Here is a 25,258-nt window from a genome sequence, read left to right as displayed (position 1 = left end):
AAGTTAAAAAGAAAGGAAGACCATATCAACCACTTGAATGAGGCCTTCGACATACTCAGAAAGTACGGCATGAAATTAAACCCCGAAAAATATGCTTTTGACATGACGTCTGGGAAATTCCTCAGAATTTTGGTATCACAACGAGGCATCAAGGTCAATCCCGACCAAATCAAGGCCATAGAAGGAATCCTAGAAAATCTAACCAGCAAAAAACAAGTGCAAAAACTGATCTGCTGAATAGCTGTCTTATCAAGGTTCATCTCGCGATCCTCCAATAGGTGCCACAAATTTTTTGGCATACTCAAAAAAGACAATGGCCTCCAATAGAATACCAAATGCATCAACGCGTTAAAAGAACTGAAGGCCTACCTGTCTTCGCCACCGTTGCTTGCTAAGGCTGAACCTGGAGAATGCCTTCTTGTCTACTTGGTCGCGTCCGATGTCGCAGTAAGTGAAGTCCTGGTACGAGAAAATAAAGGTACACAATCTCCGATCTATTACATTAGCAGAACTTTGGTCAACGTTGAAACAAGGTACCCCCACCTCGAGAAGTTAGCTCTGGCCCTAGTCATAGCTTCACGGAAGCTTAGACCTTATTTCTAGTGCCACCCTATCTCGGTGGTCACGAGTTTTCCTTTAACGAGTATCTTTCATGAACCCTAATTGTCGGGTAGATTAGCTAAGTGGGTCATAGAGCTGAGCGAGCACGATATAACCTATCAGCCGCGAACAACAATAAAGTCGCAAGTTCTTACCGACTTCAGTACGGAGATAATATCCGAAGTCGAGAAGTAAACCGCCATTGTTTCTACCGAAGTATGCGACCTGTGGGTCCTATACACCAATGTCGCTTCTAACGCATCTGGATCTGAAATGGGACTGGTGCTCGAGGTCCCAACAGATGAAGTGGTTCCCTAATCCATAAGATGCCCCAATATGACTAACAACGAGGTCGAGTATGAGGTCGTGATTGCAGGGTTGAAACTAGCACTCAAATATGAAGCACGGCGAGTCATCCTTTGATGCGACTCGCAACTCATTGTCAATCATGTTACCGGGACTTTCCAAAAAAGGAACAACGGTTACAGAAATATCAAACCGAGATTTGAAAACTATTACCCAAGTTCGATGAATGCCAGCTCGATCAAATACCTCGAGCTTAGAATATTGAAGCAGATGGCCTCACCAAATTGGCTGCAACCACCAAAAGCATAACCGGAGAGGGGGACGTGGTCACTCTTCTCTATTCATCGCTGGACCAAATCGAGGTACACTCTATAAACCTGACTTGGGACTGGCGCAATCGTATTATCTCATACTTGCAGGACGGAGTGCTCCCACACGATAAAAAAAGCCAAAAAGCTTCGAATGCAGACGGTAAGGTACAACGTCGTCAATAATGACTTGTACAAAAGAACATTTGGCGGCCCCCTAGCAAAGTGCTTAGGGCCAAATCAAATGCGGCGCATTCTCGAAAAAGTACACGAGGGTCACTGCAGCTCACACTAGCAACTGAGCTCTCGTCAGATGCCTCATATGGGCGGGCTACTATTGGCCCACGATAAAGAAGGAAGCCGCCGATTTCCTCAAAAGGCGCAAACAATGCCAAAGATACGCCCCCATGATTCACCAAGAGGGCGAACACCTTCATTCAGTCACTTCGCCATGGCCTTTCCTCAAGTGGGGAATGGACATTGTCGGACCTCTCCCGGCGGGACGAGGTAATGTATGATTCCTTTTAGTTTTAACTGACTATTTCTCCAAATGGGTAGAAGCGGGTGCATTCGCCCAAACACACGAACAAGAAGTAATCATGTTCATATGGAGAAATATCATATGCCGCTTCGGCATCCCCAAAGAAATCAGTTGTGATGACGGCCTTCAGTTCACTGGAAAAAAGACCGTCGAGTTCTTCGAAAAATGGCACAACAGAAGAATACTCTCCACGCCATATCACCCCGTGGGCAACGATCAGGCAGAATCCTCCAACAAAACAATATTGAATATCATGAAAAAGAAACTCGAAAATGCCAAGGGACTGTGGCCAGAAGTGCTACTAGAAGTGTTATGGGCATATCGTACCTCGCCAAAGACGAGCACAGGGGAAACGCCATACTCACTAGTATATGGGACTGATGCAATGATACCAGTCGAGGTAGGGGAGCCCAACTTGAGATATTTAAATGAAAGTGGGCAAAGCAACGGCGAGAATAGAAGGCAAGACCTCGATGAAGCCGAAAAACGAAGAGACATGGCCTACATAAGAATGATAGCTCAAAAACAATAAGCAGAGCGGTACTACAACAAAAAAACCAAAATTAGGCCACTCAAAGTCGGGAATTACGTACTCAAAGTCAAAATCCAAGCAAGCAAAGACCCACAAGAAGGCAAACTGGGAACCAATTAGGATGGCCCATATAAAATCACGGCGACAACAAGCAAATGATCATTCCAACTGGAAACAATGGAAGGAAAATTGCTACCAAACAATTGGAAACTCGTCCACCTCAAATACTTCAACTTCTAAGGATAGACGTCTCCCGAGTCATACTCTTTTTTCCCTTACCCAAGTTTTGTCCCGATTAGGTTTTCTCGGGGAGGTTTTTAACGAGGCGACAAAGAGATAATCTCAGAGTTTTTAGTATAAATTCATTGCTCGACCTATCAACTACTTTTCCAGGTCGACCAATGAAAGGGACTAGATGGACTGGGACTTCAGAAAAACATGCAAACTTCAACGTATGTAAACTTCTCCAATGGATGTATAAATAAAGCGAAATATGAACACATGAATTTATCTCCACCAAGTTCATATATCACGCCAAGTCAAAATATTCGACCTCGATCGAATGATTTAAAGAGTCAGACATTCAACCTCATTCGAATAGACTCACATTCGACCTCGCTCGAATTTATTCACATTCGACCTCGCTCGAATTTATTCACATTCGACCTCGCTCGAATTTATTTACATTCGACCTTGTTCGAATCATTTAAAGAGTCAGACATTCGACCTCGTTTGAATAGACTCACATTCGACTTCGCTCGAATTTATTCACATTCAACCTCTCTCGAATTTATTCACATTTGACCTTGTTCGAATCGTTGAAAGAGTCACATTCGACCTCGTTCGAATAGACTCACATTCAACCTCTCTTGAATTTATTCACATTCGACCTCGCTCGAATTTATTTACATTCGACCTCGTTCGAATCGTTTAAAGAGTCAGACATTCGACCTTGTTCGAATAGACTCACATTCGACCTCGCTCAAATTTATTTACATTCGGCCTTGTTCGAATTGTTTAAAGAGTCAGACATTTGACCTCGTTGGAATAGACTCGCATTCAACCTTGCTCGAATTTATTCACATTCGACCTCACTCTAATTTACTCACATTCGACCTCGTTCGAATTGCTTAAAGAGTTAGACAATCGATTCGTTCAAATAGACTCACATTTAACCTCGCTCGAATTTATTTACATTCAAACTCGTTCGAATCGTTTAAAGAGTCAAACATTCGACCTCGTTCAAATAGACTCACATTCAACCTCGCTCGAATTTATTCACATTCGACCTCACTCGAATTTATTTACATTCGACCTTGTTCGAATCGTTTAAAGAGTCAGACATTCGACCTCGTTCGAATAGACTCACATTCAACCTCCCTCGAATTTATTCACATTTGACCTGGCTCGAATTTACTCACATTCGACCTCATTTGAATCGCTTAAAAAGTCAGACATTCGATCTCGTTCGAATAGACTCACATTCAACGTCGCTCGAATTTATCTACATTCGACCTCGTTCGAATAATTTAAAGAGTCAGACATTCGACCTCATTCGAATATACTCGCATGCAACCTCGCTCAAAATAATCGACATTTGAACTCGGTCACGTCAACTAAGTTGAGAACTCTTACAAAGGAAAAAACATACAAAGAAAAACGAAAAAAGCCAAAACATATAGCAAAAAGACAATAGTCATTCCATTCCAAAATATAGTATCTTACAAAGGGACAACAAGACCCCCCTCCCAAAAAATTAGAAAAGAGAAAAAACAAAAAAAAAACTAAGTACAACAAAATCACACTGCATCATCTCCACCTGCGCCCTCGTCATCTTCGCCACTCGGCCCAGCAGCACCATATCCACCTTCGCCCGCGCCATCAGCGTACTCATCATCGTACCAAGGATCGGATGCAAGCCCATCCAAATCCTCTTCATCATCACTGTTCCTTGGCGTGACGGGATCATAACCACAGGCAAGCCTGGCATCACGTGCCTTAGCACGGGCATTTTCGAAATCGGCATCAGGAACCTTCCCCGCCGCTATCAAGCTCCTATATATGTCCAGCTTTGCCTCAGCATGGATCCACATCTCTAAAATCATGAGGAACATCGGTAAAAGCGGGAGCACGTGAGAAATAAGGCTGAACCAACAACTGTGCCTTCTCAGCCTCGAGGGCGGCGACCTACTCACTTAGGCTCTCAACTTCTTTATCAAGACCACCAATCCGCTCATCAAGCCGCGTCTCCCTCAGCACAGCTATCTCCACATCATTTGCATGCTCAGACCTAAGGATTCGGATAGAGCTCTCTAACGCCGCCACCTTTTCCACTGCCTCTACCATAGCCTCCTCGGACCTCACCAATTCGGTAACTTTCTCAGTCAACTCACTACTCAGACCAGCAACTCTAATTGAGCTTTGCTCAAGCTCAGCCCGCAAGGTCGTCACATGCGCTTGAAGGTCGACGCATTCGGCCACAACCCCCTTGCTCACCCCGGGTTCTTCGTCCTTGGCCCTGAGCAACCCCTCAAGCTCACTACATCTACCAATAGTTTGCAGAAATTCCTTATCCTTCTTATCCAAATCCTCCCTAAGGGACTGGGGGTTACCACCTACTCTAAGCCGTGCACGCATCTCACGGTACTTGTCACGATAACGTACATACTTCGCAACCATCTTTTGAAAAATGACCTTCCGCCTCTTTTCTCGGCGAGCACTCTTAATCTCTAAAATGAAAGTCTGAAAAAGTAAAAGAGAGTAAGAAGACCAGTAAAGAGAAGAAAAAGATGCCAGTTGTAGAAATAATACAAAAACTTATCCTCAGAACCATCCCGGATATGCCTAGTGACAAGTCAGAATCCGGAGATGCTGAAGAGTCATGTTTTTAGCAACAGAGCAAAGGAAGGGAACATGCTTACCGTATCCTCCAACAAATCGCAATCCAAAGGAATTACGATCGAGCAAGAGGATCCATCCGTTCTCACCTCCACACGCATAAGCCCTTCGTCAGATATCCTCGCTTCCTCGGGATTGACATCAGAGCCAGACTCGTAATCATCTATGATTACTCTCTTCGACATCTCCTCGACTGAAGAGGGAATGTAGGCATGCCCTGATGTTTACGGACCACTCTGAGTGATCACAGCAGCTTCTAGTCACCCCCTTCCTCCACAGAGGTGATCTCTACATCTGAAGGAGGTTCGGTCTCCACATCCAAGGCCATACTGCCCCTGACTCGGTCGTAGTCAGCTCAGGTCCACTCCCAATCGGCTCATCTCCGACCACTCTCCTATCAACCTCTACATTTCGCCTTTTTAGCGAGGCCTTTCCATCTTTGCCCTGGTCTGACTCATCGACCAAGTGAAACACCGTAGAAGTCGAAATTTCAACAAATGCGGTAGTAACATGGCGACTAGGACCGTGTGAGGCCGGGGTCCAAGAAATAGCAGCGGCCTGAGCAGGCTCACTTGCAGCTATAGCGAGTATGGGCTCGGTTGAGATATCCAACTGGAAAAAAGCAGGCATAGGAATCCTCGCCCTCCTTGATGCCCTCCGATCTATAAACAAAGAGAGAAAAATAAGAGAGGATAGAAATGACAGTATAAAAGTCAACAATCAAAGCCAAAGGCGACTCACCGGCCGCAGGTCTATGCCCAAACCTCCCATTGAAGTGAATGTCAAAACAACGAAAATAAACAATGATTGGCAAAGGAGTCTCCCGCTCTGCTGCAAAAGTAGAAAGATAACAATCAGATTACCAAAATAAACAACGAAGTCATTTTGGAAGGGAAACACTTACGAGCAAAGTTCCACTCTTCGAGGAATCCGCTGGGGTTTGATACCACATGCTCTGTCTTCACGTAGAAGAAATTTTCTGAAAAATGACGATTAGTTTTATCGTCCATCTTCACCCCCAAACCCTTGGTCCCGAGATGGCGCATATGAATCATCGTGGCCCTATGAAAACTTGGGGCGAAGAGGTGAAGCAAATGGCAGAGAGAAATACCACGGTTGGACAGCTCTGCGTACTTGATAAGCCTAAGGAAAAACTTGTATATGTATGGAGAGAGTTGAGTCGGGCACACGTTGTAAAAACGATAAAAATCATCCGCTAAGGATGGAAAAGGAAGCGTGTAGCCAATGACGAACGGGTACGCATAAAATGTGTAGTACCATGGGCGATGTATTTGCACAACATCACTACCAGCGGGTACGATTTCAACATGGGCTAGGATTCGCCACTTAGCCCTAAATATAGCGATCACGGCCACATCCATCGTAGACGATAGGTTCAGGTTCACCCTCAGGTAGGTTTTGAAGTCTGACCTAGCCTTCCCGAAACTTGGGATTATCTCATCCACGGTGGGGAAGTTTTCATCTTCTACCATGGCTGCTCCTTCCTTATGAGTAGGTGCATCCACAGCCAACGTTGTAGGATTAGAAGAAGCACTGGCCATTTTTTTGATTATATGTGAAAAGGAAATACAAAGATGAAGGAAATGACAATACCAAAAGATACTGAAGGGAGAAAGAAAACACAGAAGTTGGAGACTCGAAGAAGAAAATAACTTAGGTTTCAAAGGCTCTAGAAATGCAACAATTCAAATGAGGAATGCCTATCCCTATTTATAAGAATATGGGCACCCCAATCGAGAAAGCCCAAACGCCGCCTCATTAATTTCGAAATGAAAGAGGCACGGGAAATGATGTAACTATGGGGAACAAGCACGATAATGACGCATGATGGAATGATGTCTGTGAGCACGTGATTTTTGTTTACACGAAAATTACTCCAAAAGAAATCGAAAAAATAATAATAAATTGTCTTGGTGTATAATTTTGTGAATTTGCTTGGCATTTTTGTAGTTTTTTATCTGTGATTGTTTAGTTTTATCAATTGAAAATACAAAAATATATGTCGCGCATAAAGTTGGGATCTTGTTCTACTATTAGGAATTAATTAAAGTCATATTTGGTTTTGAATGAATAAAAAATCATAAAAATATTTGACTTTGTTAATTTTGTCATTTTATCGTTTAAATGTTGATTTTTGTTTAATTAATATATGATATTGTGTGTTAATTATTACTAAAAATCAATTGGTGTCTCGTGATATAATTTTGATTTTTTATATTTCTTATAATATTTTTTTTAGAATTTTGTAAATTCGGATTTTTATTATAAATGGGAAAGGAAAAGAAATAAGTTGAATTGGATAAAATTGGGATTGGGCCATTTCAAATTGGACCCAAATCGGGCCCAAAGCATTTGTTTTGCCCGGTCCAGATTAGTTGGCCTCAGGGACGTCCAAACGACGTCGTCTTGATTATGCTTGATCTGGGCCGTTGATCTCAGAATGATCAACGGCCAAGATCACAAACCCTAACCCATCTCAGCCAACCCGACCCAGCACCATCCACGACCCAATCCCCACAGAGACCAAAACGACCCCGTTTTAAATAAGTAAAGCGATCCAAACCGTTGATCTCATTAGATCTAACGGCTGGGATTCATTCATCCATCCCGTATATAAGCTTTTCCCTCTCACCTCCGCGCCTTAAGCCAGACCCCCCTCCCTCTCTTCGTCTCCTTCGTTGAACCCAAACCCCTTAGAACCCTAGCGCCGCACTCCTTTTCCCTCACCGTAAACCCGGCGGAAACAACGCCGGTGACCACCAGACTAACACCCCTAGTACACCTCGACCCCCTGAACACGGATCTACCAACCATAGGTCTCGAATCTTCCCCCACCGTCTCGAATCTTCATTTGAAGATTCGAGCCGGACCCTAACCTGTGCCAAACTCCCCCGAATCCATACTAGGTACCCTCCTGACCTCCCTCGTGACCAAACCAAGTTTGGTTTGGTCCGAATCTAACCAGAAAACCCCGAGTCCCAAATCCGCCCTAAGAACCCTAGAAATCCAGAATCTGAGGTTTTTGTCCAATTAAACGAGAAGGTTGGGGTCTAATAGAACACTTCGATTAAAGTCCGTTCAACCCCAAAAGAGTTTCGATTCAAAATCCGAGACAGGTTAGTCCGATTTTTAATTCTTTAAGGTATTTATTTTTCTTTTCCTTGCCAGTTCATGTTGTTTGTTTTGTTAATGTTTGTTCGTGTGTTCAAATGTTAGTTGATTTGTTTTTTTATTATTTTTTGTGTCGATTATTCTGTCCACCTTGTCGGACCTTTTATTTGGTCGAGCTTTTCTCTATTAACTGATTGAGTGTATGTGTGTAAACTATATAATCAATTGAAAATGAATTTGGTCGATCAATTAGTTTCGAGAGAAACCTTTGTTTTGACAGTACAATTAGCACCCCCTGTTAATAATCGATTCTGATTCATTTGGTATTGATTGAATGTGCCGTAATTCGCGTAGTCGATTCGATATATGTCGTCAATCGGTTTCAGTTTGGAATAGAAATTAATATGACTTGTGTTGTTTAGTTCTCACTAAGGCATTGTTTGAATCCAACTACGAATTGAGTATAGCTGTTTATAATATGTCAAGTTAAGTCAGAAATCACTTAAGGATTGGTTATAGCTGAAATCTTAATGGAAATTTCAGAGTTTAAGTTAAGTGGACTGCCAGCTTGAGTATGGTTGAACCATTAGAATAATCTATAGTGCAAATACACCTTGGCTGACATCTTTACAGATGAGAAGTCAGGTGTAAACTGAGTTTAATAATAAAAGGTTGAAGATGCACATGAGAATGGTAGTGGAACCTACTGTACAGCAGGGTATCCACTGCTTTTCTGAATTTCAACAGTTTAAAGTAGAAGAAAACCCCATGCCTAGACAATCCTAAGTGGAGATGACAGCCTTTAAGGCATATTTTAAGCCCTAGGCAGCCTGTCTTTAAGGGCAGTTTTCTTCCCTTCTATAGATAAAGGGGCAGACCTGAAAAGAAAAAAAAAAGGAGGAGACCCCTGAAAAACTCAAAAGAGTTTCAGCCATCAAAGCCTCTCTAAAAAATCTATCTCCCTTTAGTTTTCAGCAACATAAAGAATCAGAGAATATAGGGGATTTGTGGTCGAACCAAGAGTTTAGAATCAGAAAACTAGGCAGAGACCCAAGAGTTTAAAACCAGAAAAGGATATAGAGAGAGTTTGTCTCTGTATAAAGAGAGAGTTGTTTCAAGTTCAATTGAGTTTTTTTTGTATTGATTTTTGCTGTTGGGTTTACAAAACATTTCGGGCTTTGTTGGAGTGTTGTTTCTTGTTTGGAATTGGTGTTGTTGTTGGTTTGAATCTGCTACTGCTGCTGTGACTATAGTTTGTTGCTGCTGCCATTCTTTTGTTGCTGCTGATTTCTCTACCTTTTTCTTCTTCGTTTGTGTTTCAACATCCAGGTACACACTAGAATTTCACATTGATGTAACAGTAAAAGCATGAAATGAAATATGCGAAGGAGTTTAATCATTTGCTGTTGTAATTACAGCTTTATAAAATGTTGTTAGATTTGTGTAATTCGTTAGTTTGTAACTCAATAGAAAATACATTAGGTAGATTGTACTTAATTGAAACTTAGTTTGTTTAACACTGTTGATCTTAGTTATTTAATTGTCTGTATGACATAGAGTGCACAGGTGTTTAGTATATCGATAGTTAAATCTCATCTCTATTCTTATTTTAAACACGTAAGGCAGGTTGTTTCTAATTTGGCAAAAGATGCAATATAGTTCTAAGTCATTTAAACTGACTCTATCAAATTGGATTTCGTTAGGCAGTTTATAGGACCATGTTCGAATCCCATTAGTAGCAGCTTCTAATAGTTAATTCCATTAATCTAGTTTAAATAAGTTAGTTTCAATTCAACTCGAAGAATGTTTAGCGTGAGTTTTAGCATTTTATTAATCTTGTATGCAATTTCCTTTATTAAGTTAAAAGCATGTTCGCTCATGGAATAAGGCATGAAACAATTCTCTGCCTCATAAATAATTAATCTGATAATTAATAAGAGGCCGGAGCTGGCCAAGCACGTTAATTTAATTGGCATGTATTTTCCTTCATTTTTAGAGACAAACATAATAGAAATGTAGTCGCTGTAGGTTTATCCTTTCAAAAAATAAGACGAGCCTCGTCAAATAAAAATGTAAATTGCGGGGCCCTCAATAATTGGTCAAGAAAAATAAAATACTTAGAATTTGGGACGGATTGTTTAGTGAATTTCACTGCCTTCCCCAAAGATAATTACGCGTTAGACTCTTTAGGCGCGATTTTAATTAAAATACCTTCTTAAAGTCGGGTGCGCATTTATGTGACCCAAATTCGAATCTCAACGGAGTCGGAATGTATTAACAACCACGGGTGCATTGATTGCGACGTGGTTCGAGATGCATTTTCATGACGTTGCAATTCTATAAATAATAATAATAATAATAAAAGCGGTTTAAACTTAATAAAAGCACATAAGTCATAACATGTATTTAAATCAGATATTTAGCCATTATAACAATTTAAGCGACCGTGTTAGAACCACGGGATTCGGGAGTGCCTAACACCTTCCCTCGGGTTAACAGAATTCCTTACTTAGAATTTCTGGTTCGCAGACTTCATTTGGAAAGTCGAAAATTTCTTCGATTTGGGATTCAAGATAAACCGGTGACTTGGGAAACCAAAAGCCAAACCTTTCCCAAGTGGCGACTCTGAATTAAATAAATAATCTCATTTCGAATATTGTCACTTAAATTGGAAAAACTCCCTCGCGCATTTATCCTTTGGGGTAGGTGCGCAAAAAGGAGGTGTGACAATGTCATTTCAAACTGACGCAACGGTCAGGTGTGGCTCTCGAAGCGCCACATCACCACCTCGCCAAAAAAGGGTCACTCCTCGGCCAATGTGCTCAGATTTCTCAAAATTGCAACTGGCAAAGTTTGCCCACCGAGCTCGCTCAAAAGTAACCCCGATGGACGGAGGGACTAACTGTATGTGTCAAAATCTTATCAAACAAACCTCGCCTAAAATAGGGAAATCAAGAATCAATTAGGCTGAGGTCATGCTTAAGAAGCGGCATTGGCAAGCCGAGCAGTGAATGCCGAGGTCGAGCACTCAGATCGGCCAAACAGCTAGTTTATCTATAAGATATTTCTAAAGAATATTCGGAGGAATATTCTCTATATTTGTACTTTCAGTAGGTTAGGGAAATGTCTCATATAAGTAGGAAGAGAGAGAGAAAGAAAGGGATTTCAATTATTATCTATCTTGATAAGCTCTCTCTAGAGAAGTTGACTCCCACATAACTACAAACATCATCTTTATCCACCTTGTTATATATTTGGGTGAATTATTCTCTTTATTTACAACCATTGCCATTTATCTCATTTATTGCTCGTCTTTATTCCTTCATTTATTCACAAGAATATCGTTAAATCACTTTTTGGCCTTAAATAACTTTAAATGCGATTTCTAGGTTGTTATTTCATACCAATCTTGGATCTAGAACTTATTATATTTAACTAGAATTTATCTATTATCATTCACTTAGTTAGTTTGACAAAAAAGTTTAAGACTTTTTGGTAAAACAGTTTGGTACGAGGGATAAGGGATAATTAATCTCGGGATCAAATTTGAGATGAGTTTATCCCATATTTGGTTTGGGACAAAATCATGGTATAACTAATCCTGGGATTAGTTATCCCGGGAATGTAGTATTTTTTAAACCCTATGGAAGGTGGGATAACTAATCCCGGGATTGTAGTGTTTTTTAAATCCTATGGAGGGTGGGATAATTAATCCCAAAATAATTAATTTTGGGATAATTAATCATGAGATAACTTGTTTCCAACCATATAACCCTTAGCTGCATGATATCTCTTTTTAGCTTATGGGTTATCCACTCTCATGGAGTTCAACTTCCCTAAAGCGTGTAGAGGATTATTCTACTTGTCCCTCTTGGCAACTTCTTTAAATATATAACTTATAGTTTGACAATGACATTAACATTTGATTTTCACAAAAAATTATAAAATTGCTTTTTTGAAGAAGACTTTGTCTAATTATGCTAAACCTAATCAAGTTGTTAATATTCTATTACGATTAACACCCACTATGGTCAACGATTATCATGGAAATTTTTCAATATTTGTTGCCTGTGATGAAGGGTTAACCAGCTTGTAAAGAGTTATAAAAGTAATTTGTTGACTTTTTTGGCCATATAATTAAAGACCAAGTAAACTCGACGTGGTCGTGATTTTTATCCTTCCAATATTTTTTATAGGTAAAAAATTTGAAGTTGGAGGTCAGTCATTGTGTTTAAATGACGTGAACAAAATAAAATAAAGATTTCACGTAGAAGATAGTTGTGTGGGAGGAAGTAAAAGTCTGTATTTTTAAAACTTAGTCAGTGAGTTGGCTAAATGAAATAAACAACCCCTTATTGATGAATACTAGTAGTAAATGCAACAGATAGCTGTCTTTTGAGAGATATTGTGGTCGTGGGGAGCAGAACTTGAAAAGGGATTTGAGGTTGAAATTCTCTTCTAGCTTTTGTAGAGGAGTGTTTTTCTTGAACTTTGTCACATGGTAGTTTCTCTGGCAATGAGAATTCAGCTTTGTTTTCTGGTTGTTTGGATACATATTCTGGCAATAACAGCATGGACAAATCCTGATGATTGTAAGTTAGTTGTGTTCTTCTATCAAATGTTTCTTAATTAGTTTATAGAAATACTCGATTATCTCTGTGTTCTGGTGTTCAAAATCTTAACTTTCCTTCAGAATTTGTCCCTTTAGGTGATTTAGAATTCTGATTTTAGAGAAATCTTTGAATAAAATGGTCTATTACTTAATTTGTTCAGTATCAGAGAGGTGGAATAGGATCAAGAATATGATTAAATTCTGCTCTCTTGGTTCCAGGTGTAGGGCTATAACGTCTATGCTGGAACTGGAAATGGGTTGGTTTGCTTTGGTTTTGGCTAATCCCTTGGGAAACACTAAAAGCAAAATAATTAGCAGTCTAATATACAGTGTTTTGCTTCCATTTTTTCTAAATAGGCACTTGAATGGATTTTGTTATTTTCTTTTTTCCCCTTAAGAAACTGTTATTGTTTCAGACTTTCTGTTAAGCTGGAATATTGGGGATAGAAGAGTTTTTTTATAGGCTTAAGTTGATAGTTTTAGAAGGTTTCATAATATGGTATAACTGGTGTGAACTTTGCATCCTTCCTATTTTTCTTCTCGGATAGGTCATTATGAATTTGAGCATTTTTTGTTGTATTTTGATCCAGTTCTTGATTCAGCGTCAAGACCTATTTAAAAGTTTCTAGTGGAGAAGAACTGATTTAATATTGTATTCAGTTGCTGCACTACAGTCTCTCAAGGATTCATGGCAGAATGTTCCACCCAATTGGGCTGGAGCAGATCCCTGTGGGAGTCAATGGGAAGGAATTGGATGCAGAAATTCACGAGTGATTTCTATGTAAGAATTCAACGCGCCTCCCATTATCAACTACATCAAATTTTCATACTTGTATGGTTGATGTCATCTTTCTCAATTTTTCAGAACATTATCAAGTATGAGTTTGAGCGGTCAGCTATCTGGAGACATTCAAGGATTATCTGAATTGCAGACTTTGTAGGTCTTCTTTCACATTTCCTGTTTCTCCTGCACTTCCTTTACTTTCGGATGAGTTGTGAAGCTTATATTCTAAGTATTGACTGCATTTTATAGGGATCTATCATACAACAAGGAGTTGACAGGATCTCTTCCTCAGTCTATTGGAAAATTGACAAAGCTATCAAATTTGTAAATGAATCTGAATAATTGTCCCATTCATTTACCCTCTAATCTCATGATTATATGCTGATTTTTTTCTTAATTTCATGACAGGATCCTTGTTGGTTGTGGGTTTTCTGGACCAATACCAGATTCCATTGGATCTCTCACCCAGCTGGTTTTTCTGTAAGTACTCTACACTTTTCACTTTGAACGGGGGACCAGTACGCGACATATTTTACCAGGATGCAAAGAAGTTTACTCATTTATTTGGTTTAAGTTGTTTGCACTGTACAGAATATGATGGATCAGGGAATTGATGTTTATATCAGCTTAAACTATGATTCTTTTAGCATTATAAAGATACATATTACATAATCATTTTCTGTTTTCGTTTCAATCAATGAAATGATAAGCATCTTGAATGAATATTTTTGACGAATACTCATATTTTGGTCCATCTCTTGGACAAGCAATGCACTTCTAAACTGAAAAAACAGTTCACGAAGAGTTTGTCAGTACTGCTATATATTCTTGTGTTTATACGTCATCAAATCCAAATAATTGTGTTTTTAGCATATCTATCTGTATATGAAACTTCTGAGTTCTTTCAATTCCTTCTTCTTGTAAACGCTCTAAAACAGCCCCATTTTGTATTATGCAGATCTTTAAACTCTAACAACTTTATTGGACGAATACCTGCTACCATTGGCTATCTTTCAAAGCTTTATTGGCTGGATTTAGCTGACAATAAGCTTACTGGAACACTTCCAGTCTCTAGTGGGAGCTCACCTGGTCTTGATATGCTTCTTCATACTAAACACTTGTACGCATCTCCTTTATTTGTTATTGTCTTTTATCTCTCAACTGTATTTTCTAAGATTATTTACATCACTTCACAGTCATTTTGGGAAGAATCAGCTATCCGGTGAAATTCCAGCTCGACTTTTCCATTCTAATCTCACTCTGATTCATCTGTAAGTAATTATTGTAAAAATAGTTTGAATGCATACTACATTGGTAAATATTTGAGAGACTCACTAGTATTTAGCTTACCTTTTGATAGTCTTGTTAGTGCATGCTCTTGCTTCTGAGAGTAATCATGTGAGAGAGGCTTGGTAATCATATCTTTATGGTATTTATATGTTTCTCTGGATGACATAGCACAGACCAATGTATTTAAAATGACTAGGTGAACCTAGGCAAAATGGTCCTGGCCATTGCCCAAGTTATAGAGTGATTGCCCGACGAGTCTTTCTAGGATGTTTGAAAAAAAAGAGTTAAAGAAAAGTAAAATATAAAGGGTCCTGACAAGTCCCTTTTTGTGCTTATCATGTACATCTACATTTTGTTCTGTTAAGTTTCTCCATATGATAAGTTACCCCCATAACTATAAGCAAATAATATTCCTTCTGACCGTGCTTTCTTGTTTCCTCATGCGCGTATATTCTAACTTCTAGGCTAGTGGAGAACAACCAGCTTACTGGAAATATACCGGATACATTAGGACTTGTCCAGACTATGGAAGTGCTGTAAGTATTGCTATCTTGGGCTTTCCTTTTATAATCTTGTAATGTTTCTAGTACTGTCTATACAAAGTGAGTTTTTGTGAACTAAGCTACTGTGCTTGCAACAGTCGTCTTGACAGGAATTCGTTAAGCGGATCTGTGCCACAAAACCTCAACAATCTCACACATGTCAATGAACTGTAAGTAAAAAATGAAACAATTTTCTGAACCTACCTTATGTCCTTATGATTTCCTAATGTAGCATGCTTTGACCATGTATCACAGCCACATATCAAACAATAATTTGGATGGTCTTTTGCCGAATCTCACTGGCATGAATGTCCTCAATTACTTGTAAGTTGCTTATCCTAATTTTTGTGCCTTGATCCCTTTGAGATGATAATTGGTTATTGCTCAAAATCGTACTATAAATATTTCTCCCAATTTATTTGTTACTTTTTCGGAAAAAAGGAAATTTGTTAATCTCACTATCATGATGTGGGACTTCTTTTTGCAGGGACATGAGCAATAATTCGTTTAATGCATCAGATTTTCCATCATGGATTCCAGACCTGCAATCTTTGACAACAGTGTATGTCTCTCTCTCTCTCTCTCTCTCTCTCTCTCTCTCTCTCTCTCTCTCTCTCTCTCTCTCTCTCTCTCTCTCTCAATGTGTATGTGTGTGTATGCATTTCCATGAGCAGGTGCATGTGTGTACTGTGCTAGTGTATGCCTGCATCCATTTGAATATGGACAGGTTCTCTTTTTCTCATTTACGGTTTCAATTCCCAGAAGTTCTTTTTAACCTAATAAATGACCTTGTATTGACAGGGCAATGGAAAACACAGGACTCCAAGGATTAGTTCCAGCTAAATTATTCAGCCTTTTCCAGTTGCAGACTGTGTAAGTGTCCCTAACACTTTGTGTCTGTTGTATTTCATGGAACTTGGTTTTATAAACGATAGAGATTGAGTATGCTGAGATTTGATGACAATGCACTCATTTCTTATTGACAGCAATATGAGGAAAAACAGACTTAATGGCACACTTGAAATTGACTCCGCGTATAGTGATCAGTTGCAACTCATTGATATGCAGAGCAATCTTATTGATTCATTTACTCAAAGACCAGGATATCCCTTTCAGATCTTGTTAGCTCTCTTCCTTGTTTTTTTAAACGTCTAAGCCTATTCGGCCATATGATTATGTTCTACGCCAAACTTGACTGTATCATGTTTATTACCTTATTTTGTTACTGTTTTCCTTTGCAGACTTGCAGGTAATCCTGTCTGCAATGAAGGAACAACACAAACTTACTGTGTCCAAGCTCAACAAGCTGATTCATATTCTACTCCACCAGAAAATTGCTTGCCAACTGAGTGCAGCTCTGATCAAATTTCTAGTCCTACCTGTAAATGTGCTTTTCCATATACAGGCAACCTAGTCTTCAGAGCTCCTTCCTTTTCCAACTTAGGAAACAAAACTACTTATGAGACTCTCCAAAAATCTTTGATGCTTACATTCCAAAACCGTCAACTGCCTGTCGACTCAGTTTCCCTCAGCAACCCTACAAAAAATTTGGATGACTACCTTGTAATACACCTGCAAGTTTTTCCTTCTAGCCAAGATTTTTTCAATCGAACTGGAGTTTCTGGAATAGGTTTTGTGCTTAGTAATCAGACTTTCAAGCCCCCGTCGACATTTGGACCTTTCTTCTTCATTGGTGAAGGCTATAAATACTTCGATGGTAATAGAACTTTTCGAGATCTATTATTCCTTCTCCTTTTTTTTTTGGCTCATTTCTCTTCTCCTGCTTATATATGCTATCTAATCTAGAATAGTAGAAATTTGGTGGGTGAAAAACCAAGAAGTAATTGGTATTGATGATTAAGTTTTCACAAACTTGGTTTGACAGAAGAATTTACTCTTCCTTATAGGACTTTGAACATGAAGAGCAATTACTATAGGTCCGCTGTTTTGATTATTATATCAGTTTTATTTTAAGTATTCAACTTAAGAAGTACAAGATTCTGAAAAATGTATCGATCCTCTTGATGGCAAAAATATAGTTAGCATACATGTGATGGATCAATTTCCATTCTTTGTTCCTATGTTTCTGTTAAGAGTTTGTGTAAACTCTAATGAACTTATCAATAACTTATTTTTTTAAAGACAGATTTTTCTAATCGGTGGTCAAAAAACTTAATTCGTTAAATGACTGCTAGGAATTTGAATTATTTGTTGGAACATTATGAAACTTGCATCTTATGGAAGTTGAACTTGATAGTTATAAGTCTGAGTCTCTGAGTATTCTTTTCTCCAGGTGCATCCAGTGGATCACACAAATCATCTAGTACAGGCATTATCATTGGAGCAGCAGTTGGTGGTTCTGTCCTTGTAATTTTAGCACTAATCGTTGGTATTTATGCTTTCCGACAAAAGAAAAGAGCTGAAGATGCTGATAGGAGGAATGATCCTTTTGGTAAGATTTGGAACTAACTATTTCTCCGTTTACCTATTGCTTCATCTTACGGTGGTTGTTGCTATCCTTCTCTTTAATGCAGCATCCTGGGACTCAAATAAACATAGTGGTGCTGTTCCACAGTTGACAGGAGCAAGATTCTTTTCATTTGAGGAGCTCAAAAAAATGACAAACAATTTTTCAGAAACTAATGATATTGGATCTGGTGGTTATGGCAAGGTTAGCTTTCATTGACTAGGTGCACCCTCCCCCAACCCCCATCCCCAACCAACACCACCGTAAAAAGAATACTGAATGATATTTCTTAAGGCATAGTCTACCATTTCAGTAAGAAGGTGTTGGCAACAATTTAAACTGAATTAAGTTATAAGTGTGGAAGTTACATCCTGCAGGTTTACAGAGGAACTCTTCCAAATGGACACCTGGTTGCAGTTAAAAGAGCTCTACAAGGGTCTATGCAGGGTGCACTTGAGTTCAAAACTGAGATAGAACTTCTCTCAAGGGTTCATCACAAGAATGTCGTTGGCCTTGTTGGCTTTTGTTTCGATCAAGCTGAACAGATGCTGGTGTATGAGTATATTCCTAATGGCACCTTAAAAGATGGTCTTTCAGGTATATCTTGGTCCCTACCATTCTCTTTCACCATTATTATGAGAAGACTATAGAGAGGTACTTGCTGAATTAGCTATCCTACATTCTCGGAAGTCCAAGAATTTATTTATGATTAGTTGTTGCAAAGTAGTCATTAAAAAAGAAAACCAATTTCTTAAATAGGAGTGGAAGTACTGAACCATTTTCACTGAGATATGGAACATGTAATTTGGGCATGAAACTCCGTAAAATCTCCAACCACTTTGCTTCCTGTTAAGTTCTATTTAGAGAACATTAGACTATGTTTAGGTAAAATCAGAAACATGTTCATCGACTAGCACCTTAGACTTTTCCTTCTTATTGATTCTTTGAAACTAGCTTCTTCTAACTTTACCAAAGGGAAATGTGCCTCTGGAGAATGTGATGAAATTTATACTTGTAGGCAAGACTGGGATCAGGTTAGATTGGATGAGGAGACTGAAGATAGCCCTCGGAGCAGCCCGAGGTTTGCAGTATCTTCACGACCTTGTCAACCCTCCTATCATACACAGAGACATCAAGTCCAACAACATCTTGCTGGATGAACGCCTAAACGCAAAAGTTGCTGATTTTGGTCTGTCCAAGCTTCTAGGTGACTCTGAAAGGGGTCACATAACCACTCAGGTCAAAGGAACAATGGTAAGTAAATATTCTCCTCATGCCTGCCCAAACTTGTTTGATTTTAGAATATTCTATGCTTATATCCTAGCATTTTCTGACGTCCACAAGTTCATAAATTGTATTGTCTGGATAATTTCTAGTCCACTAGGAACCATTACAAACACTATTTCATTTTATAACAAGAACCCTCAAGCTCCTCCTTTCTCGTTGGCCAGCCACCTCTCTCCACAAACAATGAGTAAATAAACACATTGGAATAGGAAAATATGAAAACAAATATTCTTTTCACAAATTCTCTTAAGTTAGCAGATTTGGAAGTAACGATCCTTGAATGTTTTGATCACCAAATTCAGGGAGATGTACCTGAATATTATATTACAGGTTGTAGAAGCTAATTATTGATGATCATATAATGATCTGTCCATGTAATAAAATTAAGTTAGATCTTGCAGAAGATTGTGCCAGTAATTACCCATAATCTATGTCCTTCTGATGGGTGCCATTCATTTGTTAGGGCTACATGGATCCTGAATATTACATGACACAACAGCTGACTGAGAAGAGTGATGTTTATAGCTTTGGAGTGGTACTGCTGGAGATTGTTACAGGAAAAATTCCTATTGAAAAAGGAAAATATATTGTCAGGGAAGTGAGGACTGCAATGGACAAGACAAAAGACATGTATAACCTTCACGAAATTTTGGATCCTGTTGTTCGCTCAGGTGCAACTCCTAAAAGCGTAGAGAAGTTTGTGGATCTAGCAATCAAGTGTGTTGAAGAAGAAGGAGTCAAGCGGCCTACAATGAGTGAAGTGGTGAAAGAGATTGAGTATATTATGGAGATCGTAGGACTGAACCCGAATGCAGAATCAGCTTCTACTTCAGAAACCTATGAAGGAGCAAACAAAGGACTTCATCCTTATACTGATGAAAGTCTGTTTGTCTATAGTGGGGCATATCCACCTTCAAAGTTAGAGCCCAAGTAAGATCAATGTCTTAACGGGTTTGCCCAAAGTTGAAACATTAGATCACACATAATATGCCATTGCCTGTAATTTGTGCACAAATTTGAGAGAATGTGGAATGATTCAACTAATCTTTTGTACATTAAGGAAAAGTGTTCTGGAGGTCCAACGACGCGATTAGAGATACTGAAATTTTTTGGAAACATTTATTTTTACCTTATGTAAAGTGTGTAAACTCTTTCTGATCTCAATTAGGATGGTCATTTGTATATGAGAATCTATACTTCCATCCTAAAAGAAGTTGTGCATTCAATATTGCAGCTTTACCTTAGTTTTTTTTATAGAGCTATTTGTGAGATATTGACATGAGATCAATTTTACATCACCATTGTCCTTTTGCAGTAATTTGTGGTGATAGAAGCAAAGATAAATACAGATAATAAAATTCCTCTTTCAATTGTTCCGATGATTCTATCATCTTGTATTTTTCTGTTGCACTACAAAAAAGCACAAAATGAGAAAAAGGGGAAACTAGTCAGTCAAGGTTGGTAACTTGTACTCGAGTCCATGAAATTAAACTTACCATCAGTTTATGAACTATCTAAAGGTTCAACAGCTAAGTACTTTAGGACATTGGTTTCTCCAACAAAGCAGAGAAATACCACTCATTCTTATCGATCCCTCGATCGAGCTTCATGCCGGCTTTCCACCTCAGTTTCTTGAATCCAACGCGCTCCAGCATAGGAACATAAGTTGCATTCAACTGTGTTCCCAGGCAGAAGAAGTGATCCAACCAGAACAGTCCTCCTGGTCTCAGAACTCTGTATATGTCATACATAATTAACTCAAGCATGGTATCCGGTATCCAGTTGCTCAAAATATGCATAGAGTGCACGATATCCAGAGTATTCTGGAAAAAGGGAAGCCTTTGGGAGACACCAACGTGCATCGATATCAAGCCCCTAGATGCAATGAAGCTGTTGAATGGACCATCCAAATTCATGGAAGTGGTGATAATGGTTACATTCCTTTCCTTCATCCTAGCAGCAAACGTGCCCACGCCTCCTCCTATATCAAGTCCAATGCGGATTGTGCCCTGACTTCTTGTTGACAGAACCTGATCCATCCCAAAATCAAGACCTCCATTGTCAAACTGCCACCTTGTTTTCTCTCTAAATTGTAAGTCAAAGCAGTCTTTACAATCATAGAATCCTGGAAACTTTCTCCTTTCTATCAAACAACTGTAGTTTTTACAAGTATATGGATCCCAAATAATACTTGTATCTGGTGGTGTTGACCACAGGCTTTTGGGCAATGGAGTTGGTTCAACATAACCAGCAGGCGCTTTAGGATGGCAGCGCCTTATTGGAAGTGGCTCACAGCCCTTGAGCATTAGCCTTTGCGCGAAAACATCATCAACAGGACACTCCTTTCCAACATTATATGTCATGTACTGTGCTAAATCTTCTTTATACATCAGACAACCTCCTCCAACAGAGGGATAAACCTCATCTGTCCTTGATCTTGGCGAGAGCCCGAGTGGAAGCTTGTGGGGGCCTAAACCAAGCTTAGCTTCATTTGACAAATCATCAAGAAGATCATTGAAGTTTGGCAAAGTGGAATCTGTACTTCTGTTTATGGACTGGTTAAGGAGGTTAAGTTGAGCTAGAAGTTCAGTAACAAGTTGGTTAGTAGACTTTAGCTGCTGATGCAAAACTTTTATCTGGGATCGACTCGTTTCAAGTTCTTTCTTAGTGGCACTGAGCTCTTGTAAGAGAGAAGTAGAACCAAATGCAGGGAAAGGAGAATCATTAATAGTGTTCTTTAAAATAGGATGCAAGTTGAGAGAAGGACCAGTGAAGATGTAAATAGTAAGAAGATTGGTTAGGATAATGAGGAATAGTAATTTGAGCTTGTACTTGGTTTGACCATTGATACTCTTATGTGTTTGTTTTTTAGGTAAATGGTCATCTTCTGCACTTCCCATTTTCTCTCTATATATAAATAAAATTTGTGTTTTGTGGGGGAATGAAGTGAAGGGAATGGAATGGAAGGAGAAAAAGATGAAGAATTTGATCAGTACTTAAAACGAGGAATGCTTCAATGTTTTTGGGATGCTCTTGTAGTACAAGAAAGTTTTTGTTTTTGTTTATTTCTGCTATTATTTTATTGAAGACTAAAGCTCAGATTTCACTTTGAGATCTGTGCAACTAAAGGACTTTGTTCATTGTAATACGCCGTTTTATACGTTCGAGAATGACTTTTGTATTGCTATTTAAATTAGTCGGTTCCCTGGAATAAAAGATAGCTATTGAAAACAAACATATGGGACACATTATATGATATGGGACACATTGGAGGTCACTTTTACTTGTCATGTATACTAAAAATATATGTTTACTTTTATTTGACACTTTACCATATCAAGAGAAGACAATAATTTTTTTCTGTTTTATCATAATATTTATTACTCATTTTAAATCATTTTCTTAAATCTAATAAAATATGTATCAATTATTATGGGTATCATAGTAAATTATACACTTTATTTATTTTTTCTATTTGTTAATTATTTAACATGGTATGTAGGTAACTTACTGGAGTCTTGTCTTTGTTTTTTATTAGGGATTTAACATGGTTGTTCTCTGTGTAGAAATTAATTCATACATAATAAAATTCTTTGTTTATTCCAAAAATAATAGAATTTCTTAAAATATTGTATAATTATGTTCTTTCCCCTAAACAAAAAAAACTAGTCTAGTAGGTGGGAGAGTCCATTTAGCTATAAATCCCCCCACCCCCACTCCGAGTCGTGATCCTAAACATTGATCAACCTGCTGCTCTGATACCAATATTATAGACCAATTAGGAGAGTCCAACTCAAAAACTAATTTATTAGATGGGGAGGTCATTTGGCCTATAAACCTATTAGTATTTTTTTTCAATCTACAATAACACATAACTGATAATATTATTTATTTTTGGTTACTGATAAATGCTTATTAAATATATGTAATTGCTTTTTTAAGGAACATGTTTGTGTATTCAATATTTTTTAATCATTAGTATATAAAACTCAAACTCAACCAGAACACAATTATTTGGTTTAAATTAACTAGCAATTTATCTTGATTGTAAAATAGAAACCATCCTTTTAATAAATTTTATTTAGTATTTTATTAATAAAAAATAAATACCAAATTTTTAATTCCTTAAATTACCCAATCTCCGAGGTGGCTAGTGCATTTAATAATATTTATCCACATAATTGATCCCAACTTGTTTGAGACCGCCACGTAGTTATTATTAATATTATTAATATAAATTAAACTATAAATAACTTAACTGTATGTTTTTGTTTGTAACCTCACTAATAAAAGTTTTCATTAATGCTTTAATGATTTGAGGAAAAAAGGTGTTGCACTTTTGACTTTTGAAATATTTTAATGTGTTGGCAGGCTTTGGCTCCCTAAACAGTTGCAATCAACTCACTTGGTAACATTGTCCAGTTTTTTGTATTCTATAGTAACTTTAAATATCTTCCCACTAGTTGGAAAGTTACAGGAACCATTTCTCTAAGTTCAATAAGTTACTCTAAGACCTTCTTTTTAATTAAAATAGTCTCGTTTGATTTTTTTCTCTTTAATCTTTCTGATGACTAGTAAGGAAAAACATTACTAAAATGTGGAGTAATTTTTTTGTGAATCTATCATCACGTAATTTTTTTGTGTGTGTGGTAATTAAATACTTTTATTTACCAAAAACAATTATGTACATACAAAAACAAAAACAAAAACAAAAGTTGGTCAGGACTGAACTTGTACAGAATAATAAACTTTAATATTAAACTTTACCAACTGCTGAAGTAAAGTTTGGGTTCTACTGTACATTATTATTTTAATTTACTGGAAGAGAGACTGGTTTCATGACTAAAAATTGTGATATTCGCACAGTGAAAAATGTTACTGATACACAAATAGAAAGGGCAATTCGGTACACAAAGGTATTATGCGTTCACACAAAGTTCGGAGAACGAGAGAAGAGGGTTGTATCCTATGGGGTATGATAGAAAAAATCTATCTTAATGCAAGTATTAATAGTTGTTTCGACGACTCGAACTCGTAGCTGTAGGCCCCACAGAGACAACTTTTTCGTTGTTCCAAAGTTCCCCTTCAATGTTACACAAATTGAAAAAGAGCAAAAAGAAAAAGAAAAAGAAAGTAAAAAAAGAAGAAGAAATATGTTGATATATTTTTCTCAATAGTTTCCTTCCAGACTAGCAGTAGCATACCTTCGGATGACATAGTGGCAGAATAGTTCGGGATCCCCCTGAACTTGAAAATTTGATAGTCCTGAACCCCTCTTTTAGGCACTTGGGAGGGAAGAAAAATAAAAAAAATTAGCTTTCAAGTGGGATATTTTTTAAATATTAATTGCCACATAATCAACTATATTATTTATTTGTTTCAACAATATTCTCGTTGTTTCTTCTTGATAACAGCCAAAATACAAGAACAAGAAGTGGTACTTGAAAAGCAAATAAAGAAAGGGAAGCAAGACATAAATATTGATGAGATATTAATAATAACTAGAATTAAATTCTAACCACCTCTAATATAATCGACAAAAGCACCTACACTAATAGAATCCTCAAAAGGAAGACAAATCTATTGCAAATTCTAGTGCTAGTTCAAAGGAAACCACAAGTCTACCTTCAAGCTCACAAAACACATAGCAATATTCAACCTAGTCTAAGGAACGAAAGATGACCTAATATTTTTTATTTATACTATGGTCTACATAATGACTAACAAGATTTTTAGGTACTTGGGTTCTCCTGTGATGACCCGATAGGTCATCTAGAGTTTTAGAACCTAATTCTATATTTCAAAGCCTCCAATAGCTTCTTTAAGCCTTCCTTGATTTGCGTGCACAATCCGAATATTTTTTCGAAAAGCTTTTTATGTTGAAAATTGATAAAATATGAAATTTTGCTTCAAAAATCTATTTGAGTTACTTCGGTCACTATTTTAAGCAAACGAACCC

The 25,258-nt window shown here is 38.0% G+C and overlaps 2 protein-coding genes across 2 annotated transcripts; one reads left to right on the top strand and one right to left on the bottom strand.

The window, feature by feature from the left end:
- Positions 1–12,544: 12,544 nt before the first annotated feature.
- On the top strand, positions 12,545–20,525 carry LOC107789865 (leucine-rich repeat receptor protein kinase HPCA1). Its single transcript, XM_075217549.1, has 19 exons — positions 12,545–12,909; positions 13,590–13,710; positions 13,795–13,866; positions 13,963–14,037; positions 14,122–14,193; positions 14,672–14,833; positions 14,910–14,984; positions 15,468–15,539; positions 15,644–15,715; positions 15,801–15,869; positions 16,033–16,107; positions 16,347–16,418; positions 16,532–16,666; positions 16,787–17,262; positions 17,839–17,997; positions 18,080–18,216; positions 18,390–18,609; positions 19,031–19,266; positions 19,763–20,525. Exons 1-19 carry the CDS (start codon positions 12,816–12,818, stop codon positions 20,231–20,233), a joined length of 2,865 nt encoding a protein of 954 aa, XP_075073650.1. The 5' UTR covers positions 12,545–12,815; the 3' UTR covers positions 20,234–20,525.
- Positions 20,526–20,643: 118 nt separating this feature from the next.
- LOC142161836 (putative methyltransferase At1g29790) lies at positions 20,644–22,325 on the bottom strand. Its single transcript, XM_075217550.1, has one exon. The coding sequence runs from the start codon at positions 22,197–22,199 to the stop codon at positions 20,838–20,840; it is 1,362 nt and encodes a 453-aa protein (XP_075073651.1). The 5' UTR covers positions 22,200–22,325; the 3' UTR covers positions 20,644–20,837.
- Between the last annotated feature and the right edge of the window lie 2,933 nt (positions 22,326–25,258).

This window comes from Nicotiana tabacum, chromosome 7 (genome assembly GCF_000715075.1).
Source record: "Nicotiana tabacum cultivar K326 chromosome 7, ASM71507v2, whole genome shotgun sequence".
NCBI lineage: Eukaryota > Viridiplantae > Streptophyta > Magnoliopsida > Solanales > Solanaceae > Nicotiana > Nicotiana tabacum.
The sequence above is the reverse complement of the archived record's forward strand: the minus strand, read 5'-3'. Positions and strand labels throughout refer to the sequence as shown.